This window comes from Capra hircus, chromosome 15 (genome assembly GCF_001704415.2).
Source record: "Capra hircus breed San Clemente chromosome 15, ASM170441v1, whole genome shotgun sequence".
Taxonomy (NCBI): Eukaryota; Metazoa; Chordata; class Mammalia; order Artiodactyla; family Bovidae; genus Capra; species Capra hircus.
Window position 1 is genome coordinate 32,249,742 of NC_030822.1, and position 16,616 is coordinate 32,266,357.

At 40.5% G+C, this 16,616-nt stretch overlaps 1 protein-coding gene across 4 annotated transcripts in view; it reads left to right on the forward strand.

The window, feature by feature from the left end:
- STIM1 (stromal interaction molecule 1) overlaps positions 1-16,616 on the forward strand; it is a 196,244-nt gene that overhangs the window by 132,271 nt on the left and 47,357 nt on the right. For all 4 annotated transcript variants that reach the window (XM_018059438.1, XM_005689854.3, XM_018059440.1 and 1 more), the window contains exon 3: positions 9,045-9,159. In XM_018059438.1, the coding sequence (XP_017914927.1) occupies positions 9,045-9,159 (115 nt within the window). The remainder of the gene's footprint in view (positions 1-9,044; positions 9,160-16,616) is intronic.

The window sequence follows — 16,616 nt, forward strand, 5'->3', positions numbered from 1 at the left end:
CAGAGTGTACCTGTCCATCCCAAACTCCCTAACTATCCCTTTCCCTTATCCTTCCCCCCCTGGGAATCATAAATTTGTTCTCTGTGAATCTGTTTCATAAATAAGTTCATTTGTATTATTTCTTTTTAGATTCTGCATATGAGGGATGTGATACAGTATTTCTCCTTCTCTGTCTGATTTACTTCACTCTGTATGACGATCTATAAGTCCATCCATCTTGCTACAAATGAGTTATTTCACCCTTTTTAATGACTGAGTAATATTCCATTGTATATACGTACCACATCTTTTTTATCTGTTTCTCTGTCAGTGGACATTTAGGTTGTTAAGGTGTACTGACTGTTGTAAACAGTGCTGCAGTGAACATTGGGGTGTATGTATCCTTTTGGACCATGTTTTTTCTGTGGATATATAGCATCTATTGTTTTTGATGAGAAGTAGGCTCTTGATTTTATTTAACTTCCTTAATGTGTAATGATTTTGGGTTTTTTTTGCTGCTTTTAAGATTTTCTCTTTGCCTTTGGCTTTTAACATTTTCTGTGATGTGTCTGTTTGTGAGTCTCTTTGCATTTATCCTATTCTCTCAGTCGGTAAAGAACTTGCCTGCAGTGCAGGAGACCCGGGTTCGATCCCTGGGTTGGGAAGCTCCCCTGGAAAAGGAAATGGCAACCCACTCCAGTATCCTTGCCTGGAAAATCTCATGGGCAGAGGAACCTGGTGGATTGCAGTCCATGGGGTCGCAGAGAGTCAGGCACGACTGAGCGACTAACACACACAAACAGAAGTTTGTTGAACTTTCTGGATGACTAGATTAATGCTTTTCAATAAACTTGGGAAATTCTCAGGTGTTATTTTTTTGTATTGGGTTGGCCAAAAAGTTTCTTTGGTTTTCCTGTGCTATGGAAAAACCCTAATTTTTTTCCCTGCTGCTTTCTCTTCATCCTCTCCTTTTTCTTTTGGCCAAGTTCTGTGGCTTTCAGTATCTCATTTTCCTCATCAGGGATTGAACCCAGGCCACAGCAGTGAAAGTGCAGAATCCTAACCACTAGGCCACCAGGGAACTCCCCATCCTCACCTTTTGATCCTTCCATTATGCGTGTGAGCAAAGTGGTATTCCACATTCCTCTGAAACTGTTCATTTTTCTCATCCCTTTTTCCTGTCTGTTTTTTTGGATTGTGTAATAGTCTCTTTTAGTCCATCATCAGATTTGCTACTTCTGTCTTTTGCTGGTTCAGAGCTGCTGTTGAGCTCTTCTGAAATTTTCATTTCAGTTATTGTATTTTTCAACTCTACAGCATCCCTTTGGTTCTTTTTTGTAATTTCTATCTGTTAATATTCCTTATTTAATGTGGCATTGTTATCACACATTCCCTTACTTCTTTACTTATGGTTTCCTTTTGTCTTTGAACATGTTTATAGTGGTTACTTTGAAGCCTTTTTCTGTTAAGTTTGAAATTTGGTTGCTGTCACAATTTCTGTTGTGTGCTTTTTTCCTGGTGTATGGGTCACACTGCCTTGTTATTTTGCATGCCATATATATATATATGGGGTGGGGGAGAAAGAGATATCTATCTATGTATGGGGTCCTCAGGTAGTGCTGCTGCTGCTGCTGCTGCTAAGTCACTTCAGTCATGTCCAACTCTGTGCGACCCCATAGACGGCAGCCCACCAGGCTCCCCCGTCCCTGGGATTCTCCAGGCAAGAACACTGGAGTGGGTTGCCGTTTCCTTCTCCAATGCACGAAAGTGAAAAGTGAAAGTGAAGTCGCTTAGTCGTGTCCGACCCTCGGCAACCCCATGGACTGCAGCCTACCAGGCTTCTCCATCCATGGGATTTTCCAGGCAAGAGTACTGGAGTGGGGTGCCATTGCCGTCTCCGTCAGGTAGTGCTAGTGGTAAAGAACCTGCCTGCCAATGTAGGAGACATAAGAAATGATGTGAGGCTTAAACAGTATTGAGTACTGCCCTGCTAGAGTTAATTGTATACAGGTTCTAGGAAAAATAAAAGATGCTGGAGGCTTAAAAAAAGAAATATGAGTTCAAACCCTGGGTTGATAAGATCCCTTGGAGGAAAGCACACTCCAGTATTCCTGGAGAATCCCATGGACAGAGGAGCCTGGCAGGCTATAGTCCATGGGGTTGCAAAGAGTCGGACACAATTGAAGCAATTTAGCATGCACACATACACACACATATACATACATGCACAATATATATGTTGTTAGTGGATTTTTTGATAGTATACTGTAGCAACTCTGGCTACAACTCCCAACTCCTCTGAGGCTTATTATTATTTACTTGTTTATTTGTTTGGTGACTAGAAAGATTATTTCAGTGGTCTATTCCCACCACCTCCTTATAATGTGAAGCCTCTGATGTTGCTTCTCAGTGGGTGCAGCCTTGGATATGCCTGCAGTCACTTTGAATGGCAGTGGTTTTGGCAGGGCTGTCTTTGACTGTCTTTTCCTGGCCACACTCAGCTGTTAAGTGCTCTTAGTTGTCATTTGATTATTACTCTGTTGCTTTCAACAATGCCCTGGGGCAGAAGTTTTCTCCACAGACTGATCCAACCATATCAGAGCTCCTTTGAAAGGATAGTTCCTGAGATCAGTGTTAGAGATTTGTTCCTAATCCAAGGGGGCTCCTCCCAGCTGTCTCTTTTCCTTGTTCTCATCAGCAAATTCTTTAGCCTACAGTTTAACCTATATCTCTAATGAATCCACCCATCTCCTCTCAGTTGCCTTTCACCACAATTTTCACTGTTTTTCAGAGAGCCCTTAGTATTGAACTTCTTCACATTCTGTTGCAAATAAAATAATTTCCTTTGGGGAGAGGTTAAAAACTCTCTGTTTAAACCCTGCTTCTCCCACTAGGGAAAATCTCTGAGCTATGGTTCTGGAGTTGAAGGTCAGTTGATAATGGCTTCTCTTTGACACCCCCACCTTAGTAGCTAAGCATTTGATGGAAGGGTGGCAGTACCCTTCTTGGCTTACCTCTCCCAGAGTATAATTGCTGTCTTATAAGCTGGGAAAATGGCAATCAACTCCCCAATATCCTCCGTGGCTCTGCATCCAAGGTGAAGTCCCTGCCCCATATGTGGGACCTAGGTGGAAGTAATGGAGGAACCTGGTGGGCTGCTGTCCATGGGGTCGCTAAGAGTCAGACACGACTGAGCAACTTCACTTTCATGCATCAGAAAAGGAAATGGCAACCCACTCCAGTGTTCTTGCCTGGAGAATCCCAGGGACAGGGGAGCCTGGTGGGCTGCTGTCCATGGGGTTGCACAGAGTCAGACATGACTAAAGTGACTTAGCAGCTGCAGCAGCAGCAGGTGGAAATAGGGAGGCCCACTTCTTGGCTGGATTCACCTAGAACTTAGCTTTAGCAACAGGTAACTGAAGATGGGAGGAGACATGCTGCCATCTGCTTCTCTTAAGCAGATAGCCCTCCAACTGGGAGCCTGGGGAAGAGGGAGCCTTCTGTTCTGGGCTGCACCAGTCTGGAATGGAGTTTCTGTTTTACTGATTTGAAAGTGGGGAGGAAGAGAGAAAGCAAGTGTTAATTAAAATACTACAGACTGCCACTCTTCTTCCTGAGTTTTAGTAGATCTTGAGCAAATGTTTCTTCATTTGCTGTATGCCCTAGGACCATTTCTAGAGACTTTAAATGATTGCTGTTACAAAGCAATTTTTGCCACTTTTACTGGAGAGTGGGTCTGTGGAGCTCCTTACACTGTCAAGCCAAAAGTCCCCTCTAACACATCAGTTTTTAAAAACAGTCTTACCCATAGCACATTCTGTACCCTGCTGTGTATTCATCCTATATAAATATAGCAGTGGTGGTTTAGTTGCTAAGTTGTATCCAACTCTCATGACCTCATGGACTGTAAAGCCCCTTAGGCTTCTGTGTCCATGGGATTTCCCAGGCAAGAATACTGGAGTGAGTTGCGATTTCCTTCTCCAGGGGATCTTCCTAACCCAGGGATCAAATCCAGGTAATCCTGCATTGCAGGCAGTCTCCTGCATTGCAGGCTGATTTACCCACTGAGCCACCAGGGAAGCCCAAATATAGCAGAATTGATCCCAATTAAGAAGATAATCCTTTCTCTCTGGGGAAGTATTTTTAGTGATCCATCTTTATCCCCCTCTCATAAGAATCCCCAGGCAGTAGTCCTTGGCTTGTTTTTGGATACTTTGGTCCCGATAGTTTTCAAGACTGGAGATGTTAGTATTTATTAGTCTTTACCATTCTGGCCAGGTACTTAGCAAGTTGCAACTTTAGATGCTACCTCTAAGGTTTGATCTGCATCATATGACCAATGTCATGGCCTGAGGACATCAAGGAGAATTCCATGACAAGGACTAAACTATATTATTGACCTCAGAGAGATTCTATATACCTGCATGTATGCTGGGTGCTAGATATGTGGAAGTAAAAGGAAAGGTGAAGTTGCTGCCTGGAAGATGTTCCCCTGGTTGTGGAAATATCTGTGTAAACAGATAAGGATATAAAAAGGATAAGTGGATATTATGATGGAGTCACAGAAGAGGAAGAGTTAAGTTAGTTTTACCCATGTACAGGGTTGCTAATGTGTAATTTGAATCTGAAAAGATGATTTGGAATGATTAGCAGGAGAGTGTTTTAGCTAAGGGAATAGTATGTGCAAAGATGTGAGAATTGCCAAGAGCCTGGTACTTTCAGGGAATTGCAAGTATTTCATTATCACTGGGAATGGGAAGAAGTGACAGTTGATATGGCAAATAAGGCAGGGAGGGTCTTGCCAAGGTTGTGAAATTTCTATTTTAAATGGAGTTAAAGCTTTCAAAGTAAGAATCATTGAATAAAATAGAAAGGGACTTAGAAGGCAGTAGATTACAGTGCCTTGTCTATTGCTGATTGCTTGGCACATGGTCCTAATATATTGAACAGCAAGCACTTAGGAACTATCTGTCTTCTACCTCTTCTGTGTCTTCTTTGCACATGAGAGATCAGCATCATTGTAATAGTAGGCTCCAGAATTGAATGTTCTTAGTATCCTTATATTCCTCTTATAGTATTTTAAATGTATTAATATTTAGTGGAGCTCAGTTCATACATATGAGAGCTTATTTTGTGCCAGGTACTATTCTAAGTTCTTTATGTGAATTAATCCATTTATAATACCATTTATAATACTGGCTCCAGAGAGATGCTCATTCAGTTATTTAATAACCACATACCCTGCTCTGTGCCAGGCTCTATGCCTGGAGATTGGCTTACAGAGCTGAATTACTTATTTATTTAGGTGTTCCAGAGAATTTGCAAGGTGCTGGATAAAGAGATAAATGACAAATAAAATACAGTTTCTATGTTTGAGTTGCTTAGGGGGAGTAAAAGGGGAGTAATTAAATAGCAATTATGGTATAATGGGATAAGTACTGTCACAGATGTATGACCCTGAGAACTAAGAGAACAAATAGGATAGGGCAATTAACTTGCTTGGAGAGATCTGGAAAACTTCACAGAAGCAGAGACTTTTTCTTCAGCAGATGGAAGAGGAGATATATATTAAATGGAGCACCTTGTGTAAAAGCTTAGAAGTATAAAGGAGCATGGTTTGTTCAAGTAACCTGAAGTGGCTTGATGTATCTAGAGCAAATGTTAGCAGACTTTTTCTATAAATGGCCAGATAGTCAATATTTTAGGCTTTACTGTCCATATAGTCTCTGTCACAACGATTCAGTTCTGCCTTTGAAGCATGAAAGCAACTGTGGACAGTGCATAAATGAATGATGTCTGTATTCCAATAAAACTTTATTTAAAAAAAACAAGCAGCAAGATGGATTTGGCCCACGACTGTAGTTTCCCGACCCCTGGCCTGGAGTGTAGATGTCTGGTAGGGAGGGAGAATGGCTAGGAAACTGACTGAGAAGTTACTCTATGGGCCAGATTGGAACAGGCCTTGAATGTAAGCCCAAGAAGCTAGGGCTTTATCCTGGAGGTTATGGGGAGTCATGGGGTTTTAAGTAGGTATGTTGGTATAATTAGATTTATACTTTACAAATCTCCTTTTGGTGAGTATGGTAGCTGGGCTGACAGGAGTAAGACTAGATGTATAAAGGTGAGTGAGAAATGACTGCCTTCTCCCTTACTTTGAGCAATAGCTTCTGGTCTCACTGAGAACAGATACTTTATCCCGACATGTTCATGTCCTAGCAGTCAGTACCAATGGTGTGCAAAGCTGTTGTAGCTAAAATGTGGGTCCTTGCTAGATATTCAAGGGGTAAACAAGAGTTGGGAAGCTTCTCAGACTTGAGGTATGTGTGTTGTGGGTTATTAACATTGTATGTATGGAGAAGTGAGAGGGCAGGTGGTGTGGTGTGGTTTGGGAAACATGGAGGGTGAGAAGTGGGGAATAAGGTGAAAAGGGGAAGGAGGAGAATTGCTCCCAGGGAAGAACCCAGGAGGCCTGCCTGATTCCTGCACCCAGTGATGTGCTGCTGCTCTTCCAGCTTTACCTCTTTGAATTCTGTTCCCTGATGAAGCTGGATGGACCTATTTTGATGGGAATTCTGGAGAGATGTCTCCCTTCCTGTCTGCTCTCACCCACACCCCTTCACTACTGCTTCACTTGGGATGGGGTTGCATGCTTTGTGCCACTGCCAGGGAAATCACTTTTCTGAGCTCACAGAACTAAATATACCTAGTGACAGCTGGTCCCTTGGCTCTTCAGATAGCTGCTGAGCTGCAGCTCTAGCCAGTGCTGCGTTCCCCTTGGTGAGGCAGGACTCTCACGGAGCCTCTTAGACCTTCCTGACAGAAGAGCTGCTTGTTCTGAGTCTGAGATAGTAAATCCTTGTGTGGGAGCTGAGAATTGCCTCTTTGGTTTTGTTTTTGCCTTTTTGTTGCTTTTAAACTTTGTCTTAAATTAGACTGTAGCTATTAGCTGAATGTGGGACAGTTCAGAGTGATATGGGATAATGCCTTCTTCAAGTATATTGGACATCAGAGTTCTGGCTCTATACAACATTTTCCAATGCTGTGTTTATAGCTAGGTAATTGGGACTGTCTATCAAAGGGTATACAGTTTGATAGGGGAGATAGACCCATAACAAGACTGAAGAAGGTATACACAGGGGCCGTGGGAGCACAGAAGTATCATCTTTGATCAAGAAGCCCTCATTGTCTTCCTCAGTACCCACTCCCCCACCTCTGCTGCTGCTGCTGCTGCTGCTAAGTCACTTCAGTCGTGTCTGACTCTGTGTGACCCCATAGACGGCAGCCCACCAGGCTCCCCTGTCCCTGGGATTCTCCAGGCAAGAACACTGGAGTGGGTTGCCATTTCCTTCTCCAGTACATGAGAGTGAAAAGTGAAAAGTGAAAGTGAAGTCGCTCAGTCGTGTCCGACTCTTAGCGACCCCATGGACTGCAGCCCACCAGGTTCCTCCGTCCATGGGATTTTCCAGGCAAGAGTACTGGAGTGGGGTGCCATTGCCTTCTCCATCCCCCACCTCTAAGCTGCCCCAACTGTGACATCATATTGTTTGATATGGACAGTTAATTTTTTCTTAATTTTAAGTAAAATTTAAACAAGCATCTTTATAAAATTTTGCATTATAATATTAATTTTTAATGAGCAATCTACATAAAAACAATGTGCTCGCTATACAAGCAGTCTTATGACAAGTCCCTTAGCCACCACCCTCCCTTCCCATCAAACTGTAGCCCTTAAGCCTCTCCTAAATAAAATTCTAGAGTTGTCACTGGAGTTCAGTGTTCTTAGAACTTTAGGTTGTTTTTTTAAAGAGAGTTGGACTTTTTGGGTGAAATTTGACTTTTTAGGTATAGTTTCAATTTATAAAATGCTCTGTGGGCTATTAAAAGACATGTGCAAAGGCAGTTTATGACTTCTGCAAAAATGACTTATTTAATCCTTACCGCACTCAAGTGAGAGGGATAATTAGCCCTTATTTTGAGAGGAAAACAGGCTCAGAGATGCTGAGTCGCTTGCCCCAGAGTCACACAGGAAATGGTCTGTTTCCTTTATATTTACAGTACACTCCTTTCCTTTCCTTAAGGCTTGATGGTTGCAGCCCCACTTCTTTGTTCTCTAAAGAGGTTCCACTCAGCATCTGGCCCTTCCTTTAGGTATAGCTTCCATCAACCTACATTCGTCGCTTGACCCCCTCTTCTTGCACAGCTCCTCTGTGTCCACTTGGCATCAGGTGAAGTAACTAAAAAACTGGGGGCTAGAATAACCTAAAGTCTGAATCACTCACTTGTCTGATTCCTGGGCTAGAAGACTCAGACATCTGGGCCTGCTCAGGCATCGCTAGCTCTCTGTAGTCTCTGCAAATGACCTCTCCAGAATGACAGATTCAGGGTGGCCAGGCTTCTTACATGTTGGCTCAGTGCTCCCAAGGCATGTGTCCCAAAAGGGAGTGAGCCAGGTGGAATCTGTACTGCCTTTTCTAACCTAGCCTGGGAAATCATTCGACATCATTGCTGCCACATTCTGTTTTTCAGAAGATGAGTCGCTAATGTCAGTCTGTGTTCAAGGGGAGAGTTCAGCTTTTGTGGGAGGATTGTCAAAGACTTGGGGACATATTTTAAGATCTTCACAGCAAGTAATTTAATCTCTTTAAACTTAATGTTTTGAGGCAAAATTTGGGGGCAAACTGTGTTCATGTAGGGTATTACTGTTCTCATTTGTAAAATAGGTATGATATAATCCATTGGTTGTGAAGATTAAATGAGAAAATAGAAGCTCTTGGAATGTTGCTTAGTGTATAAATAAGCGCTCAAAAAGTTGTTAATTCCTTTTCCTTTTTCCATGAGTAAAAAATATGAGGAAGGAATTTCTTATATTTTTTTCTTGAGTGAAACATGTAACAAAGAAGAAAAGGCAGTCTGGTTGGCAAGTAGGACATATTCCCATGGAAGGACACGTAGATGATGTGATACACTTGTACATCTGGCAGATGGGATGTGCTGTGACCTGTGATGAGATCTTAGTGGGGTGGTGCCCAGGGGTCTCTTGTGACTTGTGTGCTTTTCCCTTGCAGTTCCTGAGGGAAGACCTCAATTACCATGACCCAACAGTGAAACACAGCACCTTCCATGGTGAGGATAAGCTCATCAGCGTGGAGGACCTGTGGAAGGCATGGAAGTCTTCAGAAGGTAATTAATAGCTTGGTTGTCAATGCTAGTTCCTGGAAGGTTTAGAGAAGAGAGAAGAAGATGGGTAGCAATTTGGCTTTAAAAGGACATGAGTAAAAATGCTTAGTAAAGAGCAAACTACTAAAATGGTTCTACGTCCAGTCACTGAAAAGAGACTGTATTAAGACTGAATAACACTGAGTAGAGTCACTCTGTTGAGAATGGGGAAAGATGCTCCAAAGAGAGTTGGGTTTGTTCTTTAGCAGAATTCTTATTGAAAACCATCCTATTTCCCTACCCCTATCTTCACCAGCTCCCCACATCCCCCAGAGGAATCCCCCAGCTTTGACTGCTTCATCTCCAGAGACAGGGAGCCTGCTGGCTTTTTGAAGCAGCCCTTTTCTTCTGAAGATCCCCACTTGGTCCTGGCTCTGCTGAGTCCTGGATGATTCAAAGGTTGGGTCAAAGTACAGTTAAGACTCTCTCTTGAGTCTTCTCTTCCAGGTAAAACAGACCTAGTTAGAAGAAAGCATTCCCCCCCCCATCCTACTCTTCATCTTGGTCTCCTTCTTGTAGATACTTGCATTAATGTCTTTCTTAGATCCTGCCTCCTAGAGCTGGACGCAGACCCGCAGGTGTAGTTTGATTAGCACAGAGATGCCCTGTGTGTCTGTTCATGCGCTCTGATTAGCTGCTGGTATCTTTAGCAGTCATGTCACTCTGCAGACTCATGCTGAACTTGTTAAAGCTTTAGATCTTTAGATCCTTTTCTTGTGTAAGACTGCTAAACTGTGACTCTGTGCTCAGTCTCTCAGTCATGTCTGACTCTTTGTGACCCCCTGGACTGTAGCTCGCCAGGCTCCTCTGTCCATGGAATTTTCCAAGCAAGAATACTGGAGTGGGTTGCTATGTCCTCCTCCAGGGGATCTTCCTGACCCAGGAATTGAACTCGAATCTCTTACATCTCCTTTATTGGCAGGTGGCTTCTTTACTCCTGGGCCACTTGGGAAACCCCGCTAAACTAAGAGTACCTTTTCTTGGGGGAGGGGTTGTTTTTCTTAGAGCATTTGCTTCAGAATTCCAAATGAAAGGGCATGTCTAACTGTGTGAGACTTGACAGGGAAGGGAAAAAAAGTGCTTTAGCCTCCTTTCCATTTGTGTCTGTGGCTAGAGTGTCCTTTGATATTGAACAAGAATGGAAGCAATCTTTCCCTTGGCTCTCTGAGGGTAGGTCTTGATGCTAAGAAGAATTAAATGTAAATGACCACCAGTGTCCCTGGTTTTTCAGATGAGGAACCTTAGGCCTAGATTTATAAAGTTATTTGTTCATTGTATTTAGTAAATAGTGGAGCCAGGACTTAGACCTGGGTCTTCTGCTCTCTAGGCCATTGTTTTTCCATACCACTTTGGTTGAGAGCACTGATCTGGCTGTAGAGAAGATCAGTTTTGGTAGGAATGAGGCAGTGTCTATTTTTGTTTAAATTCTTACCTAGGATTATGGAATTTCAGTTCTTGAAGGGATCATCTATAATGTAGATGGAAAACAGTAGATTTAAACAGTAAGACCTAGATGCTAATCCTGATTGTAGGATGGACAGGCTGATACTTCCTGTTAACTCTATTTTTTAAAAAATCAGTTTAGAAGAATCATAACTTAGCTATATACATAGCTTACTGGAAATCATTAGAAGTTGAGTTCCTTGGGGGTACTTTTGTTTAATAGCTCCTGAGCAAGTCAGGCTGTCTACTGACGAGAGATCAAGCACAGAAATGATCTTTGGAATGATACCAGCACCACCAGGAAAAATCTTCTAACACTATCATTTAATTTTAGTTTTCTTCTTTTCTGTAATAACTTGAGGCCATGGCGCCTGGGTTTTAAGAGTGGGTGTCATAAGTAAGAACTTAGAATGAAGGATGGCAGGGAGAACATTCCTGGCCTTCTCTAAAAGCCACAGAGAAGAACTGGGAAGGGAAAGTGACCAAGAGAGTGCAGCAGCAGAGGGACTGAACCATAATATTAAAAAACAGCTCAAGGCAATTTTCTGGTAAGAACTTTACTTCTGAACTTAGCAACTAATTGGAACACTTCCAAACGTGTTCTAAATGACAGGAAGATGGAAGACGATGAAGTGAGTTTTTAAGAGTTGGTACCCATCACTGATGAGCAGAGAAAAACATTTCATTGCAGTGATGTTGCTCATAGCTAAGCTAGAAATGATACATACAGACAATTTTTGGATTTGCTCACCATGTGTCATTCCTGATGGTTTGACAAACTAAAAGTGAGAATCTTATGTACGATTTCTCCAAACAATTTGTTTCATTATTCCAAGTTAAAGCTCCAAATTTCTCTGGAGTTACAATTTCCAGGGCTACAGAAAGCATGTGCTATTCTGGCACTGGCTCAAAGTTGCTGGCCTGGGTTTTGCTAGATGATGTAGTTATCAGCAGTGGTCATTTCTATTCAGAACATTAGCTGACTAATGTCACTACCATCTATGTGATTAGTGTTGTTAACATTTTCTGACTAATGTTGGAGCCAGTCTTTTCTCTGTTATTTAGATTTAAGCCAAAAAGCCTGGTAATTTCTACATTAGCCAGCTCTGAACTTTAATAATAAAAACAATAACAACTAAAAAACTGATATTTAACATGTGCTAGGACTGAAGCGACTTAGCAGCAGCAGCAGCAGCAGCAGCAGGCAATGTTCTGAGTGCTTTACGTGTATTAACTCATTTATTTCTTACAAAAAGCTTATGAAGTACACTTATTACAATTGTCTCCATTTACAGATGAGGAAGATGAAGCAGAGAGAGTCATTAAGTGAAATAATGTAATGCAATTTTGTTATTCACTATCCAGGGTTAGTGCAGACTTCATAAGAAAAGGGCACAGTACCTAACAAGACTACTCTCACTTCAGACACCAAACTATTAATAGCTGTAAGCTTTAGGTATTTCCAGACCACCTGTGCTCTGACTAACTGGCTACAAAAGCAGGGGTTCCCACAATCCCCTCAGGTTTAATAATTTACTAAATGACTGTCAGGATTCAGGGAAGTGGTATGCCTATGATTATAATTTTATTATAAAGGATAAAAATTAGGACCAGCAAAAGAAAGACAGACACCCATATGGCAAGGTCTTATAGGGTCCTGAATGTGGAGCTTCTGTGCCCTCTCCCCATGGAATCAGAACATATCACCCTCCTGGCACATAAGTCATAATGCAGCCGTGAAGCTCAGCTAAGCTTCATTGTCCAGAGTTTTTATTGGGTTTTCCTATAATATAAGCATGATTGACTGACACACATGATTGAATTCAATCTCCAGCTCCCTGTTCCTCCCCAAAGGTTGGGCTGATATCACTTGGCTCAAAGTCCCAATCCTCTAGTCACATGGTTGATCTTTCTGGTGACCAGCCCCCATCCAGAGTTCTGTTATTAGCATGAACTCAAGTGTGATCCAGGGCCCACCACAAATAACAGAGATACTCCTATCATCAAGGGAATTGACCTTAAGATAAAAAAACAACCAAATTCTTTATTATACACAATTAAGTCATTAAGTAAGGGAGAGCTGAACTGGTAGGGCTGAGAAAGAGTTGAGAACAAGGGCAACTCCAGGGATCCCAGCAGCCAGGACTGGGGAATTGGCCTCTTCTAACTGGTAACTCTCATATGACTCAGCTGTATTCTTTTTTCATCTCTAAGTGTCTTTGTTCAAGAGTCAGATATGGTGGAGGGAGAATCAGACTGGCATAGTTTGGATCACAGACTTATGTATGATAGTGATAGTGAGAGAGCATGTGTGTGGGTCGGGGGGAGCGGTGCTGGAGGGTGCTGTAAATTCGAATCCCTTTAAGATCCTTGAGGTAAGGAGAGGGGCAGTTCTTTAATGGAAGAGAAGCTGAGTGAATTTTGTAGCATCTTTGAGAAATAGAATTGTTGTTTGTTTGCTTGAGCCAGTGAAAACAGTAACTATGCCCTTTGTAGTGAGGGGAGGCATTGACCCAGGAGAATTACCTTCGGAAGCATGGCTTTCATTCTTTAAACAAAGTGTGCTGTTTTACTATTTCTTCTCCCCTTTCCTGAACATGAGGTTTAAAAAGATGTTACCTGTTGAACAAAGCATATTTCGTAATAATTTCTTTACCCATTTTTATGGATCAAAAGCACTTAACTATCAACTTTGATTCTAACTAAGGAATATGATTCCAGATAACAGCAAAAGAACTTGGTATTCTAGTGTCACTCAGAACTTTGTCTTGAGAGGATGTTTGTTTTCTACTAGGCTTTTGGAAATAAGAGAATAAGCTGACTGTCTTCCTGTTCTATCTGTGCTGTTCATTGTAGGACAAGATTTTTTACAGGAACAGTAGAGCAATATTGGAGAACCAGAAGGGTTTCAGGAAGAAAACTCAGCAGAACTGGCCTCTCTGTTGACATAACACAGGGGACCAGGTGGCACTGGAATTTAGCATAAACCGTTTCAGAAGTCAGATCAATATAAAAGAGCAGACATCCCCTTTTTGCTTTTACATAAACCCGACAAGAGATCTATTTATTCTGTTCTTTCAGCTATTTAAAAATTACTTTGCTAAGTGAATCTTCAAGTCATTTAGTTAAATTCCTCAACCATTAGTTGTCTGTTGCTACATTTTTTGGGGAAAAAAGATACACTTGGCTTTTTCTTTGTCTTACATTCTTTCAGGTATAAATATAAAATGACTGTGATAAGTGTTAAATCACTGCATCAATGCTGGTTGTATTTTGTTATCTAAAAAAAATTGAACAAACCACAGTAATTTTCTATTTATATTAATAGCCACTTGAGGGTAAAAATGTCCTACTTGTAACCCCATTTAATAAAGGAAACTGAGCATCTCTCACCTGTTTCTGTTCCCAAGTCCAGAGGATTCTACCTCTTAAATATATTTTATGTGCATTTCCTATGATACTGTTTTGGCTCAACTACCTCTTCTGAAGGAGATTTATTGAGTTGTAATTAACAATAAAATAAGGTATAGTTAAAGGGTACAGTTTTCGAAGTTTTGACTCATGTATACAACTGTGAAACCATCACCACAATCAAGATACTGAATATATTCATCACCCTTACAATTTTTCTCACAGTCCTTTGTGATCTTTCCTTTCCTACCTCTCAGACAACTACTGATCTTCTTTCAGTCACTATAGGCTTGTTTGCATTTCATAGAATTTTCCATACATGGAGTCATATAATAGGTATTTAAATATGTACTTCTTTCACTTAGCGTAGTTGTTTTGAGATTCATTCATGTTGTTGAATATATAAATATTTTATTTATTTTTATTGCTAAATAGTGTAACAGTCCATTTTCTAAATATCCCACAATTTATTTATTCATTCACCGACCGATAGACATTTGAGTTATATCCAGTTTTCAGTTCTTATAAATAAAGCTTCTGTGAACATTCACATACAAGTTTTTCTATGGACATATTTTCTTTTCTCTTAGGTAAGTATCTAGGAGTAAAATGGCTAGATCATTTGGTAGGTATATATTTTTAAAAAACTGTCAGATTGTCTTCAAAGTAGTTGTATCATTATACATTGCCACCAGTAGTGTATGACTTGCAGTTCTTCCACATCCTTGCTAGCACTTGGTATGATCAGTCTTTCTTTTTTCTTTTTTTTAATATTTGTTTATTTGGCTGTGCTGGGTCTTAGTTGCGGCACATGGAATCTTCAGTTGTAGCATGCGAACTCTTAGTTGCGACATATAGGATCTAGTTCCTTGACCAGGGATTGAACCCTGGGCCCCCTACCATAAGAGCTTTGAGTCTTAGCCTCTGGACCACCAGGGAAGTTTCTGGTCAGTCTTTTAAATTTTAGCTATTCTAACAGTATAATGTTGTCTCAGTGATTTTATTTTGCATTTTCCTGATGATTAATGATATTGGGCATCTTTTTATGTCCTAAAGTTGCTATTCACATATCTTCTTTGGTGAATTATCTGTCCAAATTGTATGTCTCTATTTTAATTGGCTTGTGGATTTTTTTTGTTGTTGTTGAGATTTAAGAGTCCTTTATATATTCTGGATATAAATCCTTTATGAAAAAAAATCCTTTATAAGATGTATGCTTTGTAAAGATTTTCTCCAGTCTATGGTTTGTCTTATCATCCTCTTAACAGTATCTTTTAAAGAGCAGAAAGTTTTACTTTTTCTGAACTTCAGTTTATCAGTTATTTCTTTTATGGATCATGCTTTTGGTGTCATTCATAAGAAATTTTTGCTTAACCCACACTTATGCAAGCATTTTCTACTATATTTCTTTCTAGAAGTTTTATAGTTTTAGGTTTTACATTTAGGCCTATGGTCTGTTTTGTATTAATTTTTTTATATGGTGTTAAGTATGGATTTTAGTTATTTTTGTGCTTATGGATGTCCTAATTGTTCTAGAACCATTTGTTGAAAATTCTGTCTTTTCTCCACTGCGCGTTGCCTTGCACTTTTGGTATAAAATCAGTTGTCCATATAAGTGTGGGTTTACTTATGGACTCTGTTCTGTCTACTGATCTATTTATCTTTATGTCAGTACCATGGTATTTTGATTACAATAGTCTTATAGTAATTCTTTCAGTCAGATAGGTGTTAGTCCTCCAGCTTTGTTTTTCTTTTTTAAAATTGTTTTGGCTGTTTGTCCTCAATTCAGCTTGTCAGTTTCTAAAAAAAAAAAAATCCCTATGGGATTTTATCTGTAGATCAGTTTGTAAGAGCTGACATCTTAACATTTAGTTTTCTGACCTATGGACAGAGTATATTGCTACATTTGTTTAGGAGGTACATTTTCTCTCAGTATGTTTTAAAAAATTAATTAATTAATTTGGTTGTGCTGGGTCTTAGTTGTGGCATGTGGGATCTAGTTCCCTGACCAAGAATTGAATCCGGGCCCCCTATATTGGGAGCTCAGAATCTTAGCCACTAGACCATCAGGGAAGTCCCTCTCAGGATCAGTTTTCAGGATACAAATCTTTCATATCTTTTGTTGGATTTATTTCTAAGTATTTCACAGGTTTTGGTTGTATTGTGACTAGTATTTTTTAAATTGTGGTAAAATATACATAACATAAATTTTACTATTGTGTGTGTATATGCTCATTCAGTCATGTCTGACTCTTTGCGAACCCTTAGACTGTAGCTTCCCAGGCTCCTCTGTCCATGAAATTTTCCAGGCAAGAATACTGGAATGGGTTGCCATTTCCTACTCCAGGGGATCTTCCCAACCCAGGGATCAAACCCCTGTCTCTTGTGTCTCCTTCACTGGCAGGCGGATTCTTTACCACTGTGCCACTTGGTCACCCCAAATTTTACTATTAAAACTTTAATTGTTAAAAATTTAATTTTTGATTGTTACTTTATAAGAAAAACATAATTGATTTTATATATTGATCTTGTACTCTGCAATCTTGTTAAACTCACTTACTGGTAGG